The 16,794-nt window shown below is 36.4% G+C and overlaps 1 protein-coding gene across 4 annotated transcripts in view; it reads left to right on the plus strand.

Moving 5' to 3' along the window:
• Positions 1-16,794, plus strand: part of LOC150103721 (glycerophosphocholine phosphodiesterase GPCPD1-like) — a 284,138-nt gene that overhangs the window by 60,957 nt on the left and 206,387 nt on the right. For all 4 annotated transcript variants that reach the window (XM_090397125.1, XM_090397127.1, XM_090397126.1 and 1 more), the window contains one exon: positions 5,027-5,191. In XM_090397125.1, the coding sequence (XP_090253251.1) occupies positions 5,027-5,191 (165 nt within the window). The remainder of the gene's footprint in view (positions 1-5,026; positions 5,192-16,794) is intronic.

Consider the following 16,794-nt stretch of genomic DNA (forward strand, 5'->3'; position numbering starts at 1 on the left):
ACAACGGCGAGGAGGCAGAATGTAGTTTGTCCCCTGAACTCACCGGAAAGCAACAACACTCTGAAAAAAAAAATATATTTTTTTTCCTTTTGTGAAAGAAAAATTTTAAGGAAAAGGGGGACCTTTGTTGGATCATGAATGAGGCCTGCCATTACCAGACAGACTTTCATTCAGGATCCAACAAGAACAGAGCCTAAATCAAAAGATACCTGTACTGCTGGTGCAAATTGTAATATAAATAAAAAGAAGGGGTAGGGGCAAAGTGTATCATGTAAATAATAAATGAGTGCATATCTGTTTACCCAAAGAGGGAAAACCACTGTAGGTTATGTTGTATGATATGTCAAGGAAAAGGGATATATGAATTTGTAGTGAGGCGACATATTTTACGACCAACCCAAGAATAGGCTGTGTGAAACAGTGCATACTTCAGTGGTGACTAAGAGCCCTGAGGTCATGACCTTGGCAAACTCATTAGTGATCTTTACAAGCAAGGTTCGTGAAAAGAGACAACCGTGGACAATTCTCTGGGAGGAGCTCTCTCACGAGTTCAAGTGCAACATCATCGAAACGACCGTGCCTGAATGCTGCAGTACAATAGGAGTAGGGGGGTCAAGGTTTCTAGGAACATGAAGCAGGAAGGAAGAAAAAAAAGGGATGTGATCAAAGCAAGGAGGACAGGAAGCATCGGCCATAGAACAAAGGGGTGCCAGTGCAAACCGTCGGATGAAGTCCGACGAAAACCTCTAAGTGCAGACTGACAAAGAAGCTCTGGACCAACTGGAACCTCAACCATGATGTCTTTCTAGAAGGGTTTATAAGTCCTAGAGATGCATGGCAAAAAATTTCCACTGACAGCAAAGTTCCAGTGCGCATTGATCCAAAAGGGAGAGTGCTCCACAAAGTGAGTAAAGTCCAATCAGGGTTTGCACGTGACTCACACGTGGTGATGAAGTGTGACTATATGCTGCATCAAAATGGTAATGTAAAACTTTGCTATATCTAAAATATGTTAAATGTTGAAGGGGGAAGCAGCTAAGACCTTTCATTAGCAAAGGAAGCTGAGACTATTTGTCGGTAATTGGAACTTATAGAGACCTTGGACTGGTAGTCCGATGACCCATGTCATGTGATCTTCACATCGTGCATATATATATTGTTTTAGTGATCTCTCCAGAGATCCATGTTCAGATAATATAAGAATATATGCTTATCTATAACATCCTTAGAAAATAGCAATCTTGTCCTGTTTGAAATTGTCATGTATTACCATGTAGAGCGTTTAAAATTTTGAAATAACAGTTAACTGATTGAATGATTTTATGTTCTATGTATCCCAATCTTGTTAAAATTAAACTTGGTGTTTCTTGTTAAATCCTCTTACTGAATTGTGTTTGAGAACGACATTGCCACTCATCAACACACGAACTGTGATAAAAGGGGAAGAGTAACTAAATAAATTTAGTAAGGCTAGGAGAGGACACGACTGCAAAATCCCTGAATCCGTACACCGTTCTACCTGACTTGGGTCAAGTAAGATAAATGTCGAATTCAGGAAGGGCCCGCAACATTAAAGGGGTGACTCTAACTGGCACAGAACAAAGAAATTTGTTAGAGTCCATGATCCGAGGGAACTTTGGATCCCAGGTCACAGGAAAGCACGCTAATAGGCCATATGCAAGGCTCAGAACAAATATTCTGTGGAGTGGTGGCGTAACACTGAGGCATGATCTACCCTTCACAAAACCATGCTATCCCCCATACAGTATCCCATTTTCATCTATCCATTCCTGTATTTTTCTCTTGATGACTTTCTCCAAGACCTTGACAACGACTCGAAAGTATATCAAAGGAAATTGGCTGAAGCATTAAAGCAAAACCCTAGAGAATTCTACAGTCAAAAGGTGAATATGAAAGACTGATTTTAGTTTGCCAGAGATGGAACATGTTAAAGATGTAATAATGGTGTTTGAGTAATATGTTGGTGATTTTATATAGGAATTAGGAATAGTGTTGAATAATAGTTAGGGAGGTCAGAAGACTGACAGTTCAAGAATGAAAAATGTTTAGAATAATAAGTAACCTTGATGTCAATAAGACTGTTGGACTGAATGGGATGTTGCCATGTTGTTACAAGAATGTGTAAAAGAGCTGGCAGTCTTGTTGATTGGGTTGTACAATAGGAGTCTGATGGGATAAGGGAGAATCCAATTCATCGGTTGCCAACTATAGACCAGTGTGTATATCAGATATAGCAAAGGTGTGTGGGAGAGACTGTATACTGGATAGAAAGAATACAAACATGTATTGATGAGTGATCTTTCAAGAGAGCAGCATAGGTTTAAGGGGAAGTCTTGCTTTAGTAACTTGTTTACGTTCTATAATAGTGATTAGTGTATTGGATAGAAAAGATGTTTATACAGAGATTTATCTGGATTTTGCTAAAGCATTTAATAGAGTACCACATGAATACTGTTGAAATTGAGTAGGATGGAGATGGATAGTTACAGTAACTTGATTACAGGGATAGTTGACTGATAAGTGTCAGCGGGTTGTGTATGTGGTGCAGTGTCCCAAAAAAAAGTGAGTGAGTACCTCCAGTTTCATTTCCTGGACCACTGTTGTTAATTTTGTATTTGTATATCAATGATATAGTTCAAGGTGTGAGAGGAAATGTTCAGTTGTTTGCTGATGATGCTAAATTTGGAAGTTTTGATAGTTTGTTGCAAGAGCGGAATGGAATGCTGTTTTGGAACAAGCTGAAGAATGGGGATTTTGCTTCACTGTTGCATAAAATGTTGTTATGCATTTTGGTCAGAGAAGATAGAATGAGGTTTATTGTAATGAAGAAAGTTTGCTTCATATGGTGGAAGAGCTAAGGATCTGAGAGAATTTTAGTGGATAAAGAACTGAACTTCTGAGGACATATTGTTGTAATGGTTATTTGTAAAATTGTTGTTATAATGTGAAGATCCCTGACAAGTGTAGATACAGTGATTGATAATTCCACTGTATGAGGCACTAATCAGGCCTAATTAGATTTTTGTGCATAATCTAGTTGCATGGTAGTAAGGAAACATTAGAGCCAAATAAGACTGTTTTTTTGCACAAGGTGATGTATGTTGGGAGAATGAGAAGTCCACTTCTGGATAGTACAAAAATCATGTTAAGGAGATGAAAAGTGTTTTTTTGTTTGTTTTGAGTAGATTGCATTGTCAGTGGATGGTACTCCAATTCTGAATGTCTTCATTCAGACAATAATGCAGTTACTGTGGAAAGACTACATAAGTATGCATGCCACAAACTTCACCCTGGATGGATGGATTTTCAGATAATTTGGTATTTAGGATCTGTACTAATCTTTTTTTAGCTTTCTTAATTTTTTCTTTCATTTGGATTTTTTTTTTTTTTTTTTTTTTTTTTTTTTTTTTTTTTTAAGCTAAAGAAAATTGTCTGCAGTACATAAATGCCAGTAACAAACCAATTGTGTGCACACACACACACTAGGCAAGATATGCCGGCCGAGTGGTTAGCATATCCGCTCTCCAGCCAAAAGGCTGCAGGTTCAAATCCCGCCGTGGGCATAATTCTTTGTGATTGTCTATGGAAAAACTAGTGGTGGTGGTGGTCAGCAGTAGATGATGGTGGAGTCGAGGTCAGTTGGTGGATTTGTTGTGGAGACAGAATTGTAAAGCAAGTGCTCTTGATGAGTCTTTAGACTCCATGGAGGTGTCAAATAATAATAATAATAATATAGTTATTGTGGTCTGCAATTGACCTCCCTCAATGAGTCTTTGGACTTCATGAAGGTTTGGAATTAATAAACTGCTTGAAATTGCCTCCTATTCAAAATTTTCACATTTAGTGTTGAATACTATAGCTACTTCTTCCTTTTTCTGATCATTATTACCTGAATGAGCATCTTGCATTTGTTATTTAGAAGAATCTTGCATGTTTCTTTGTTTTGGTAATATCAGTTATGTCCATGTGGTACTTCTCTAATTTTTCTGTTGCTACTTATGTTGATAGTGCCTCTATTGAATTCTGCTAAGTTTCACTTTGTTTTTATCAAGGGGGGGGAAGCTAACTGGGCAACTATCTGGCATGAAATTTCATCTTTAGTTCATGACAATTCATCACTATAGCCTTTGAAAATAGTTTTTTTTTTTTTTTTTTAAATCAGAGTTAGTATCAAATATTTTGTTTTTGGATGAATTCATCTCAAGTCCTTTGGTAGATTTTAAAATTTGGTCTTTCATAAATCCTCCAGTATTTTTGCTGTAATTGATTTTACACATGAATAATCTTATACATACTATCGTGAGATGAGCTTGTTAGTTACATATTTAGTATATAATATGGTCTTTTCGGGCAGAATTCTTCGAAAAAGTACGGACCGATAATAAACGATGCTTGATAGAGTGATGAGAGCGAGAACAGTCAATGAGTTTATGGAGTGGTAAGATCGACTTTGTTTCCTAGGAGGGACCTCCCATGATGAGTCCTGATAGAATTGTGTTTCCTAGGAAGGACCTCTTGCGATGAGTCTTTTGACTTCTTGGAGGCCTTAATAATATATGCAATGATCTCGCAATTATGATCTTCAAATGAATGAATGAATCTCCAATTAACCCACTCTTGAAAACATTAGTTTGTCAACTGACTTCGGGTACAGGATGTAATTGAAAGGTTGAATAACTAAAGGTGCAGTTATCCAACCAGAATTGCTGTCTGTTTCATATGCAAACAAAGCATTAAGAATCCTTGTCCTATCTCACAAACAAGTGCGACATAGGAATTGTGTTCCTGCCTGACACATTTAATATTAATAAAACATTTTCTTGGGGATATGTTAGAACTTGTTTCAGTGTTGGGGATGTCACTGTAGACTGTTTTATCAAATTTAAGTTTACTAGCATGCTTTTTTTTTCTTTTTAAAAAGGAAGTATATTGCTTAACATAAGTTAACTAATTTATTATATGTTGCACTCCAGAAATGTTTGAAAAAAATGTACTTTTTTTACAGTAATCTTGAAATGCATCCTAAAGGCACAATGTTACAAACCATTGATGTCAGGGTTCAGGCTGTTACATCAGATGCAGAAACTGTATGTATGTGTGGTAATATCCCAGAATTAGGTGAATGGCAAGTAGCTAAGGCTGTACCTCTTGCAAGGACTAGTACAGAGAGGTAAGTTTCTAAATCTTTGTGATTTTTAAAGATTACTTTTGGTATTCCATTCTTGTGATAAATGAAATTCATCCAGTCAAGAATAAAAATTGCAACCTATTAATGTACTACATGACCTGATATCATTTGAGTTAGTAGCTGACTTTAAATTATAATTGATGGGATGTGATCAGTAGTTACTTTTTTTTTTTTCATGTTGGGTGGTAGATGGCATTGTTAGAGGTGATGATGTTGCAGTTCATTGTAGTTGGTGGATTCAGTGGTGGAGACAGAGCTGTAGAGTAGGTGCCCTCCCTCGATGAGTCTTTGGACTCCCTGGAGGTGTTATGTAATAATAATAATATTTGTCAACATTAGATGTCTGGAATTAACTGATTACAGGAGGTCTCCATTGTCAATTCTTGAACCACGCTTTACTTATTCAGTGCTTTCATACTTAGGCAAAACATTCCATTCCTTCTTGTAGCTTCCAGGAATTGCCTCTTGTTGCACAACCCTGTCTACATCCATTGTGAAAAATCTCCTTTCACCAGTAACAACACCTGTTTTGTTAATTTGATCATATTGCCCCTTCTCCTATTCAAAAGATTCTGCAAATGGCATTCCTAGTTTTAATATCCATTTTAGAAACTTTTCACCACCTTAGTCACTTTTCTGACCCCTCTAGTATTTTCTCATGGCCTTGAAAAAACTAGTTGATCAGATCTGTATACAGTAATTCACACATGGCCTCACGAAGGTCTTTTATGGCAGAACTACAACCTGCCTTACTTCTGCATATAAAGGTTTTCTAATAATCAGTACTATAACCTGGTATGATTCCTTACAAACTTTAGGTCCCTGTCTACAAACACTCCCAAGATTTCTGACATTAGAAATATACTTAAGAAAAACTTACTAGGTAAATTTTCCCACCAATTCTGTATTCTGAATCTCTTCTTCACCTACCAAATTTCAAAGCCTTTCACTTCACACGTTGAACTGGTAGCTATCTTAATTGATCCATTCACACAGCTTGTTCAGATCTTCCTGTTAGGTCACATCTTTATTAATTCACTCTCCACGCATGAGGTTTACATATCCTTATGTGGAGACGTGGTCAAGAAGAAAGGACAAACCAGTTTTTTAACTGGAAGTTGTAGTCCTTTCAGGAGATTGTGTGGGGATATTGTTCCAAATTGTATAGGTAGATAGAATGAAGTTGATCCACTGAAGCTAGTGAGTGGATGTTAACCAGCAGTTATTCATATGTTTGAGGGAAAGTGGAGAAATGGTGTCAGCCAGTTCAGCAGAAGTGTTCATGAAAATAGGAAACTGTCTCAAAGTCAAGAAGGTTGTCCTCGTCCCCACTCGAAATAACAAGACGGTAGATGTTTAAGGTATTGATTTTGGAAAATCTTGTAGCTTGGGATATATGAGCACAACTTGTGAAATAGAATGGAGTCCAATCATCAACTATGAATAGGATTTGATGAGATTACAATAGGTCATGTATGAATAGAAGAAACAGCATGAAAGTATGGAGGCCTTGAGATAGTTCATTGGCAGGAAATCTGAAGCCATTCATGACATGTAATGAATGATTGGAGAGGAAGTTTATTATTGCCTCTGTGCTAGACCTCATGAAATGCCTTGTAAACATGTGGGTGGCATGACTGTGAATGAGTTCAAAGCATAGTATGATAGATACTGCACAAATGCTGGATAGTGCTTGACATGATGTTTAGGGTCTCCCTTGATAAATTTAAGGACTTCTTGGAATAGCCCATAATAATATCTAATAACCAAGACTTACACTGAAATCTTTCCATAAATTGGATCTGTAGATGAGTGATTTTTGCAAAAATTTGTATTGGCAGTCACTAATTATCTGGTGGTAGTTTATAAAGATACTATAGGGTAGGTCTGAAAGTTCTGAGCACAAGTTTTAAGGACACTTGGGAGGATACCATCATGACTTGTTGGCATCTATTCAGAATTCTTCTGATGTTTGAAAGATTAGAAGAGGCATGCAATGAGTATTTCTTTGTAATGTGGAGACATGTTGCATTGATTATCATTGCAGGAGTTTAAGAACAATGATACCAGAAGATTCACTTTGTCTTTGAGTGATGTAACAATATCACCATTTAGATGTGAAAAGTGGAAATATGGATAAGCAGACGTTACTGAAGGATCAACTACTATTTGAGCAACAAGTTTATATTCAAGTCATCCAAATTACAGTAATCTACTGTCTACCCAAATTCAGTTATCGGAATGGTGAGTTTGGGTACCATTTGGGTGTCACCTAGTAAGGGTGTTTCTCTCAGATGCTGACTGTTTGGTAGCCAGACTCTTATCCAACTTGGTAATCTCATCTAATTCCATCTGGTCTAATTCAATATGGCAGTATCAATCTGTATGTCTTAAAAATTATTAATGGTATTACAACACAAAATGAACTAACTATAAAAAGATGCTTATTAACTGGTTTATTTTCCTGGACTTCAAGCCAACATCCTCATAGCACAAAACATGTTATAGCTTACATTATTCTTATTTTTATTATTATTACAGGTATATCCATGTAGTCAGTAGACTCATCGCAGGAGACCCAAACTATCAAAACAATATCTATCATATTTGTTCTTGAACTCATTTACAGACGAAGAACTCACAACTGAGTCAGGCAATGCATTCTACTCATTCACTACCCTCCTGGCAAAACCTTGTTCTCACACCCTTGTTAACCACACTTTTCCTTAACTTCCAGGGATGACCTCTTGTTCTTTCATCACTATCACACAGCTGAAACATTTTCCCCTGCATCAATCTCATAAAAGCCTTTTAGTAATTTAAATGTTTCTATAATATCCCCTCTTTTCCACCTATCAACCAACCTCTGCATCCACAAGCTCTCAATCTATCAATGTAGGGAGCATTTTTTACATCACTCACCAACTTAGTCACTCTCCTCTGAACCCTATCCACAACCTCATCTCCAAGGAATCCAGGTGACCAGTCCTGAGCACAGTAATCCAAAAGTGGAAGTATCAATGCTTTATAAAGGGGAATAATAACCTCTTTATCTCTGGATGTTAGGGAAATGAAGTTCAGAGGACACATTCACTATCTACCAACACCCCTAAGTCCCTAGCCTCATCAGTCTCTTGGAGTACTGTTCCATCAATGTAGTACACAGCTGGTAATCTTTTAATTCCAAAATGTATAACTTTACACTTTTTCACATTGAACTGATATCTGTTTCCTTTTGCCCATTTTACCAGCTTATTTAAATCATCCTGCAAACTCTCAGCATCGATGTCTGTGGCATTAACTCATTACAGGAGGTCTCCATTGTCAATTCTTGAACCACACTTTACTTATTCAGTGCTTTCATACTTAGGCAAAACATTCCATTCCTTCTTGCAGCTTCTTACATGCAACAATGAGTAAGTGAAACAATTTAAATTGTAATGACGAAATATCTGAAGATTTAATTTGGTGCTCTAGGATGTTGTACGAGACTGGTCTGAAAAGTTCTCAGCCTCGACCATAGATGGCAACGCTATTGGCAAGATTTTTTTTTTTAAGTTGGTACATCTGTCATAAGCATCTATGTGAAATTGCAAGTCATTCTATCAAGTAGTTTGTTTTATACAGCTGTTCTGAACCAAAAGTGTTGTCTGTATCCCTTGAAATGGATAGAATTGAGTATCTTGCAGTTATAAAATTCTCTGTAAAAGAAAGTTTAATGGCAAAAGAAATTCATTCGAAGTTCATAAAAGTTTATGGGCACTCTTCTCCTTCATTTTCAACAATTAAAAAATGGGCTGCCATTTTTTCAAGTGCACGATATGGTATTGGATGACTGACGAGTCAAAGTGCATGAAATTGCTGAGACTATAGGTTTCAAAAGAATATGTGGGATATAGAAGAATTGCAAGTGAAAAAGTTTTGCACAAGATGGGTGCCATGCTTGCTCATGGCAGATCAAAAATGCACTTGAATGAAAATCTCTAAACAGTGCTTTTAAGAATAAAACTGATTTTGTGCCTTGATTTATTACTGTGGATGAGACTCGGATTCGCCATTTACACAACAAAATCCACACAGCAGTCAAAACAGTGGACAGAAGCCAGTTGTTCAGCACCAAAGAAGACCAAGTTGGTTCCATTAGCAGGAAAGGTCATGGCATCAGTGTTTTGGGATGCTAAAGGCATTTTGTTTATTAATTATCTTGAAAAGGGTAAAACAATAACTAGGGAATATTATTACGATCTTTTAACTAGACTAGACGAAAAACTTTGTGAGAAAAGACCTGCTTTGCAGAAGAAAAAAATCATCTTTCATCAGGACAATGCACCTGCCCACAAAGGTGTTTTGACAATGAGAAAATGAAGGGATCTGCATTATGAATTGTTGGAACATCCACCTTGTTGCCCAGATTTGGCTCCCTCTGACTTCTATCTCTTCTCAGAACTAAAACTCTTCCTCGCTGGTCAACGTTTTTCTTCGGTATCAAGAGGTGATTGCAGCTATAGAGGGGTATTTTGCAAATCTTACTGAGAACCGCTACAGGGACGGGATAATGGCACTGGAGCATCTCTGGAATAAATGTATTAGTCTCGAGGGAGATTATGTTGAAAAATAAAAATAATTTTGAAATTATAAAGTTGTTTTTTCATTGTTAGGCTGAGATCTTTTCAGGCCACCCTGTAAGGTAAACAAACAAAAAAACTATTTACAACAAAAAATTGACATTACATTAAAACATTAAACTGAAACTTTTTTTTTTAACTAAAAATTTTTACTCCTCACATGTGACTGCATTTTTCAAGTCCTGAGTATATTATGCTATCATGTTACAGTGAAATTATCAAAGAAACAGTTACTAAATGGATATAATCCAATATCAACCCAAAAAATAATTAACTACTCTTCTATAAATCAACACAGACAAGAAGCCCACAGGACTCCTATATCATATATTAAAGGCATTGCTGAACGTGCAGCAAAAATTATGAGAAAATATCAACTCATTGCTACCTACAAACTCATCAACCAAATTCACAACTTACTACCTTCTCCAAAAGACTCACCAATAATACTACCAGGTGTATACGAAGTATCATTTTCGTGTAACTTGTCTTACTATGGACAAACAGGAAGATCTATAAATAAACGTATCTCTGAATATCAAGACCTCATCTGTCTTATCAAACCTCACAAATCTGGCCTTGGACAACATGGAATTGATAATGTTGATCATCTGATCCAATTGCAAAATGACAAGCTACTACATAATCTACATGTAAACATTAATGTTTACATAAAGAAAATGCCGAAGCTTTACTTCATAGACTTAATTTTAATCTATGACTGTCTCACTATTCCAAAAGTTTGGGAAATTATCATCATTTGTGTTCAATAATTTGTCTGCTATATTTTAATTTAAGTAATGTTAATTTCAGCCCTGTAGTTTTTAATCCATGAACCATGCAACTGTATATGTAGAGGGATTCCAGTCTAAGCATGTACACTACTATTTTTTGAATTCAATTCCTATTGTTGTTCATTAGTTGTACCGAATGTTTTATGATACATAAAACAAAATATTTACATAATAAAGTTATTTACTGTGACGTGTTATTCTATAGTTATGTACACCCTACTGATTTCACTATATATATATATATATATATATATATAATGCTATATTAAATTTTTGTGCTAACAGCTTATTTTGAGTTGGAAAAGTTCTTTATCCATAACCTTATGGATAAGGAATTAAATTTCAAACACACAATGAGCTGTTGCCAAACAAACTTTATAACAATTGAATTTCTAATTAAAATACTACTAATAAATAAAATGGTATTACTCAAAATTGGTTGTGTGCGTGTAAAAATAGGGATATAGAATGGAAGGAAGAGCTAGTGTGTGGGAACAACGAGAGTGGATTTGAATTTCTGAGATAAATATCTTAAGCAGCATGTGACTGAATCAACTAGTGGCTTCAATGTTTTGGATTTGGTGATAACTTCAAGATGTAGTTGTTAATGGGGTGTTGAACTTCTGGCAGTTGGTGAGAGGGATCATGAGGTACTTGTTTGGGAAGTGATGAAACATGAATAGACTACTGTCAAAAATAGATATATGTGGAAGTATAAAGCAGGTTATTATAGGAAGCTCTAGTCAGTTAGCATCAGTATGTTGAGTAGGTGAGCTGAGCAGAAAAGATGTTGAAAAAGCATGGAAATTCACAAGTCAGTATCTGACACAAGCAATGTTTAACTGCATACCAAGGGTTAAGCAAGTAAATAGAGTAGGAGTGAAATGGATGAATAGTGAAATCAAGCAAGCTGTGTTGAAAAAGAAAATGTTGTACCTCCTCCATAAGACATTTGGTGGTGATTGGATCCATGAAGAGTATAAAGTGGAGGCTAGGAAGGTGACTAGCATGGTAAAGAAAGAAAAGATGCAGTATGTGAGGAGATTGGCTGGTCGGGTCAAGGTTAACTCAGGGATATTTTTCCACTGTATGGCAAGCAAGAGAGAATAATTTCACTAGGTTGACACTGGTGGATAGTCATGGTAGCAGAATAAAAGTTGCAAAGGATATAGTGGAATTGTTGAACAAGCATGTTATTAGTGTATATCATACTGGTGTTATTAGTGTATAATGATATGGTGCAGCATATAGAAGGGAGGCAAGTTATTAGGAGAATGTGAAGTGAAAGAGTCACAGGAGTATCAAGTATTGATTGAGTTAGATGTTAATAAGGCTTTGGGAATTGATGACATCACCAAATATTCTTAAGGAATGTTCACCACAGTTGACTATGTTCTTGACTTGGTTATTTAATGAAAGTCTTGCAGTGGGTAGGGTTAATGAGGAATGGAAAGAAGGCAAAATAGTATCATTCCACAAACATGGTTCTAGGACTAAAGTTTCCAATGGTATACATTTGCAATGATATAGACCAGTCTATATAACTGCAATTGTGGTCAGACTGTTAGAGAGATTAGTTAGGAATAGAATACAGGATTGAGTGTTGATGAAAATAGCATTCTTTATGATGGTCAGCATGGATTTGTAAAGGAAGGTCCTGTTTTAGTAATTTACTTGATTTGATGATAGGGCAATGAGATAAGGGAGAATCATATACAGTGATATTCTTGGACTTTATTCTAACGTACTGCATTTTATTATTATTATTCTATGACTAAGACCATATCAGGACTTGGGAATGCTGGCTATGAAGAAAGGCTGAAGAAATGATAAAATTCCTGATATTCATAATATTCTTGGACTTAGCAAAAGCAATTGCTAGATTACCACATAAGTTGATGCATAAGCTGCAGAAGATAGGAATAGGTATATTATTATTATTATGGGTATCTCCATGGAGTCAGTAGACTCATCGCAGGAGACCTGAACTAGCAAAAGAATATCTGTCATATCTCTTCTTGAATTCATTTACAAACGAAGAGCTCACAACTAAGTCAGGCAATGAATTCCACTCATTCACCACCCTCCAGTCAAAAAACCTTGTTCTGACACCCTTGTTAACCACACTCTTCTTTAATTTCCAGGGATGACCTCTTGTTCTTCCATCACTATCACACAGCTGAAACATTTCCCCTGCATCAGTCCTATAAAAACCTTTCAGTAATTTAAATGTTTCTATCATATCCCCTCTTCTCCGTCTATCAACCAACCTCTGCAATCCACAAGCTCTCAATCTATCAATGTAGGGAGCATTTTTTACATCACTCACCAACTTGGTCACTCTTCTCTGAACCCTCTCCACAGCTCCTCATCTCCAAGGAATCCAGGTGACCAGACCTGAGCACAGTAATCCAAATGTGGAAGTATCAATGCTTTATAAAGGGGAATAATAACCTCTTTATCTCTGGATGTCAATGTGTTCCTCAACAATCAAGTAATCCTATGTGCAATCTTGGACACCTTAGCAACATGTCCTCTGAACTTCATCTCCCTATCTACCAACACCCCTAAGTCCCTAGCCTCATCAATCTCTTGGAGTACTGTTCCATCAATGTAGTACACAGTTGGTAATCTTTTAATCCCAAAATGCATGACTTTACACTTTTCCACATTGAACTGACATCCATTATCTTTTGCCCATTCTACCAGCTTATTTAAATCATCCTGCAAACTTTCAACATCAGCTTGATTTTTTATTGCGCTACCCAACTTTGCATCATCAGCAAACAACTGAATATCTCCCTGTAAGCTATTTCCTATATTATTTATATACAAATTAAACAACAATGGCCTAAGCACAGAGCCCTGAGGCACACCACTGGTCACCTCCTCATCCTGGACTCGGCTCCTCCATACACAACTTCTGGTATCTCTCCCTGAGCCATTCTCCTATCCATATCACCAATTTAGTATCCATTCCCATCTGCTCCAATTTGCATAACAGTGTTCCATGGGGTATTCTCTCAAAAGCCTTAGCAAAATCCAGAAGTACCACTGTGTAGCCAGTTCCATATCCTTCTAACCATATTGGTTAGAAGGATCAGAGATTTGCTCTCTGAATGATACCAGTAAGTTGTGTATGATAGATCAGTATATCAAGATAGGAGGGTAACCAGTGGGCATGCCCCAGGGTTCTTGGGCCACTGCTGTTTAACTTGTTTGTAAATGATGTGGACTGACTGGGGATCTCAGTTGTTTGCTGATGATGCAAAGTTGGGGAGGATTATAAATTGCACTACTGATGTTAATTACCTTCAGGAAAATTTTAATAGGCTTTTGACTTGGACAAAGATTGCTAGATTACCACATAAGTTGATGTATAAGCTGCAGAAGATAGGAATAGGTATATTGGTTAGAAGGATCAGAGATTTGAAATTTAGAGGGCATATTGATGTTGCCATATTGCCACATATACAATGTTGCAATGGCTGCACATTGTAGTGTTATGAAAAGAAGTATTCTAACATATAGGGATATGGAAGTGGTTGTGTCACTGTATCAGACCACACGTGCTCAAATTTAGTCACTTGGTTGTCACTGTGATGTGGAAACATTCGAGAGGGTTCAGAGATTGGCAGCTGGCATAAGTTGATACTACTATTCTTAAAATTAAAAAAATACTCTTTAACATACTGCATTTTATTATTATTATTCTATGACTAAGACAATATCAGGACTTTGGAATGCTGGCTATGAAGAGAGGCTGAAGAAATCACCTGACATGTACCCTTGAGGGGTGTACAGGATATGGTTAGTACTATGTGAAAAACTCGCATCATTACTAACTTCGTATCTACAATTTTCCTCCAAATCAATCTTTTACCTGTCAAGAAGACTCCAACATTATCAGATCTTATATGTTTGTCTTCTAAGGCACTTTTTACTGTATCAATATCAATCCACCTATAATTTGGTCTTTTTCCTGATAACCTGGCAGAGAACACTTGTTTTGCTAATCTTTCCTCTCTCATTCTGTTTAAGTGACCATACCACCTGAGATTAACTCTTCTAACGCATTCCTGGATGTTAACAATGTCAAGTTCTTTCCTAATATCCTCATTTTTAATATGATATTTGCATTGATGCCATCTGTTCATGTCCTTAATCTTTCTCATGATACTCATGTCCATGGTTTCTAGTCTTTGGTCAAGTGTTTTATTTCTAACCCAACTCTCAGATCCATAAGTTAAAATTGGTTTTGAACGCTGTCTTGTATACAGCTAATTTAGTGTTCTCACTAATTTCTCTCTTATTCCATATAAATGTATTCGGCTAACTTCCTACCATACTGGCTTTGTTGATTCTGCTGTCTCTTTCCATATTTAATTTACCGTCTTCACTAAAAATCGTGCACTAAGTGGCTGAAATGTTTTACTTGTTCTATAGGTTCTCCATTCACAACACAGTTGACATTTTTGACAATTCTACTTATTTTCATTGTCTTTGTCTATTTTAATGCTGACCTTCATACCATATCTATTACAACAGTTATTCAATTTAGTCAGGGAATCTTGCAAATTTGTAGCAGATTTATTCAGAAGTATAACATCGTCTGCATAAAGCAAAGAGCTGACATTAGCATCTGCAATTCTGATATCATGTTTAATACCACTTTCCTTCATAATGTGATCCATATAGATAATGAATAACAGAGGGGATAATGTACATCCTTGTCTGACACCAGATTTAACATCAAACCATCTTCCTGTACTTCCTTCAATTCTGACTGCTGACTTACAACTCAGAAACTAAGACTGCTTGATATAATGCTCTATTGACACCATATAACTGTAGTGTTTTCAATAGCTTTTTTTTGGCACCTTGTCATATGCCTTTTGCCAGTCTACAAAACTTAAATACAGATCTTTGTTATATTCCCACGATTTCTCAACTATTTTTCGTAAAGTGAAAATCTGATCCTTACGGTCTCTATTTGGCCTGAATCCAGCTTGTTCTTCACCAAGCTTTCCTTCCACAATCCTTCTCAACCGTTTCTCAAGTATACTTGAATAAATCCTACCAGGAACACTCAGTAGGGAAATACTTCTGTAATTCTCACATTCAGTTTTATTTCCCTTTTTATATATGGGTACCATGAGTGCTCTACTCCAATCATCTGGAATTCATCCCTCTGTCCCAGTGGTGCACCCAGGGAGGGGACCAAGGCCCCTTGGCCCCCAAAAGAGAAAGGAAAAAAGCACTAAAAAATTTTCCAAAAATCTTTTCCTAATTAAAATTAATTTCTTTTATTTATGTTGTGTCGTGTCTTCTATTTCTATACTACTTATGAATGAGTGGTCACATAAGGTAGAAATACCCTATAGCTCTCGGGTATCAGTGCAGGGCGAATGAAGTATTGCTCGGTCTGACCGAGCGCTACTTCATTTGGCCAAGCCGGACCAAAGGAGATTACTGGTATCATGTATTAGCGATCACTGCAGATGCTTGGTCATAGGTTGTATGCAATGCGTAGTGTGTATTCTCAAATCATCTACTTAAATTGACCTCCCCAAGATTAAATCTTGAGTGCACCACTGCTTTATACAGGCCTTCTGAACTATGCAGTGCAGTCACTTTAAGACTTTTATACCTCCATACTTTAGCATATCTGGTTGAATATTATCTACTCCCGCTACCTTACCACGTTTCATGCTTTTGATAGTTTTTTTCTATTTCAAGTATGGATGTGTATTCCTGATTGCATGCCTCTTGAGCATTTTTTACCACTGTGCTGTCACTGCTTGTTTCATTTAATAATTTTTCGAAATAATTGCTCCATACATCAACGATATCTTTTTCTCTAGTTTTCATGTTAACTTTATCTTTATCTTCTGTAATGAATCTTACCATGAATCATTATATCTGTAAATAAATAAATAATTTCCTTTTCATATTATCTTTTCATTTTTGATGTATAGTGTTGGTAATGTGTACAGTATAACATGTGCAGTGTTTTGTATCATATAAGACAATATTGATGTACGTACTGACAGAAATACAATTAATCTTGTAAATAGACGATGTAAACTTACGGTATTGATAAATACAGTACTCTAAATGTATTTTCACTTCTTTATGATTTTCTTTGATAACATTTTCTTTTCTC

This window comes from Typopeltis vanoorti, chromosome 8, assembly GCF_054136105.1.
Source record: "Typopeltis vanoorti isolate ZY-2024b chromosome 8, IOZ_Tvanoo_1.0, whole genome shotgun sequence".
In the NCBI taxonomy this organism is placed as follows: Eukaryota; Metazoa; Arthropoda; class Arachnida; order Uropygi; family Thelyphonidae; genus Typopeltis; species Typopeltis vanoorti.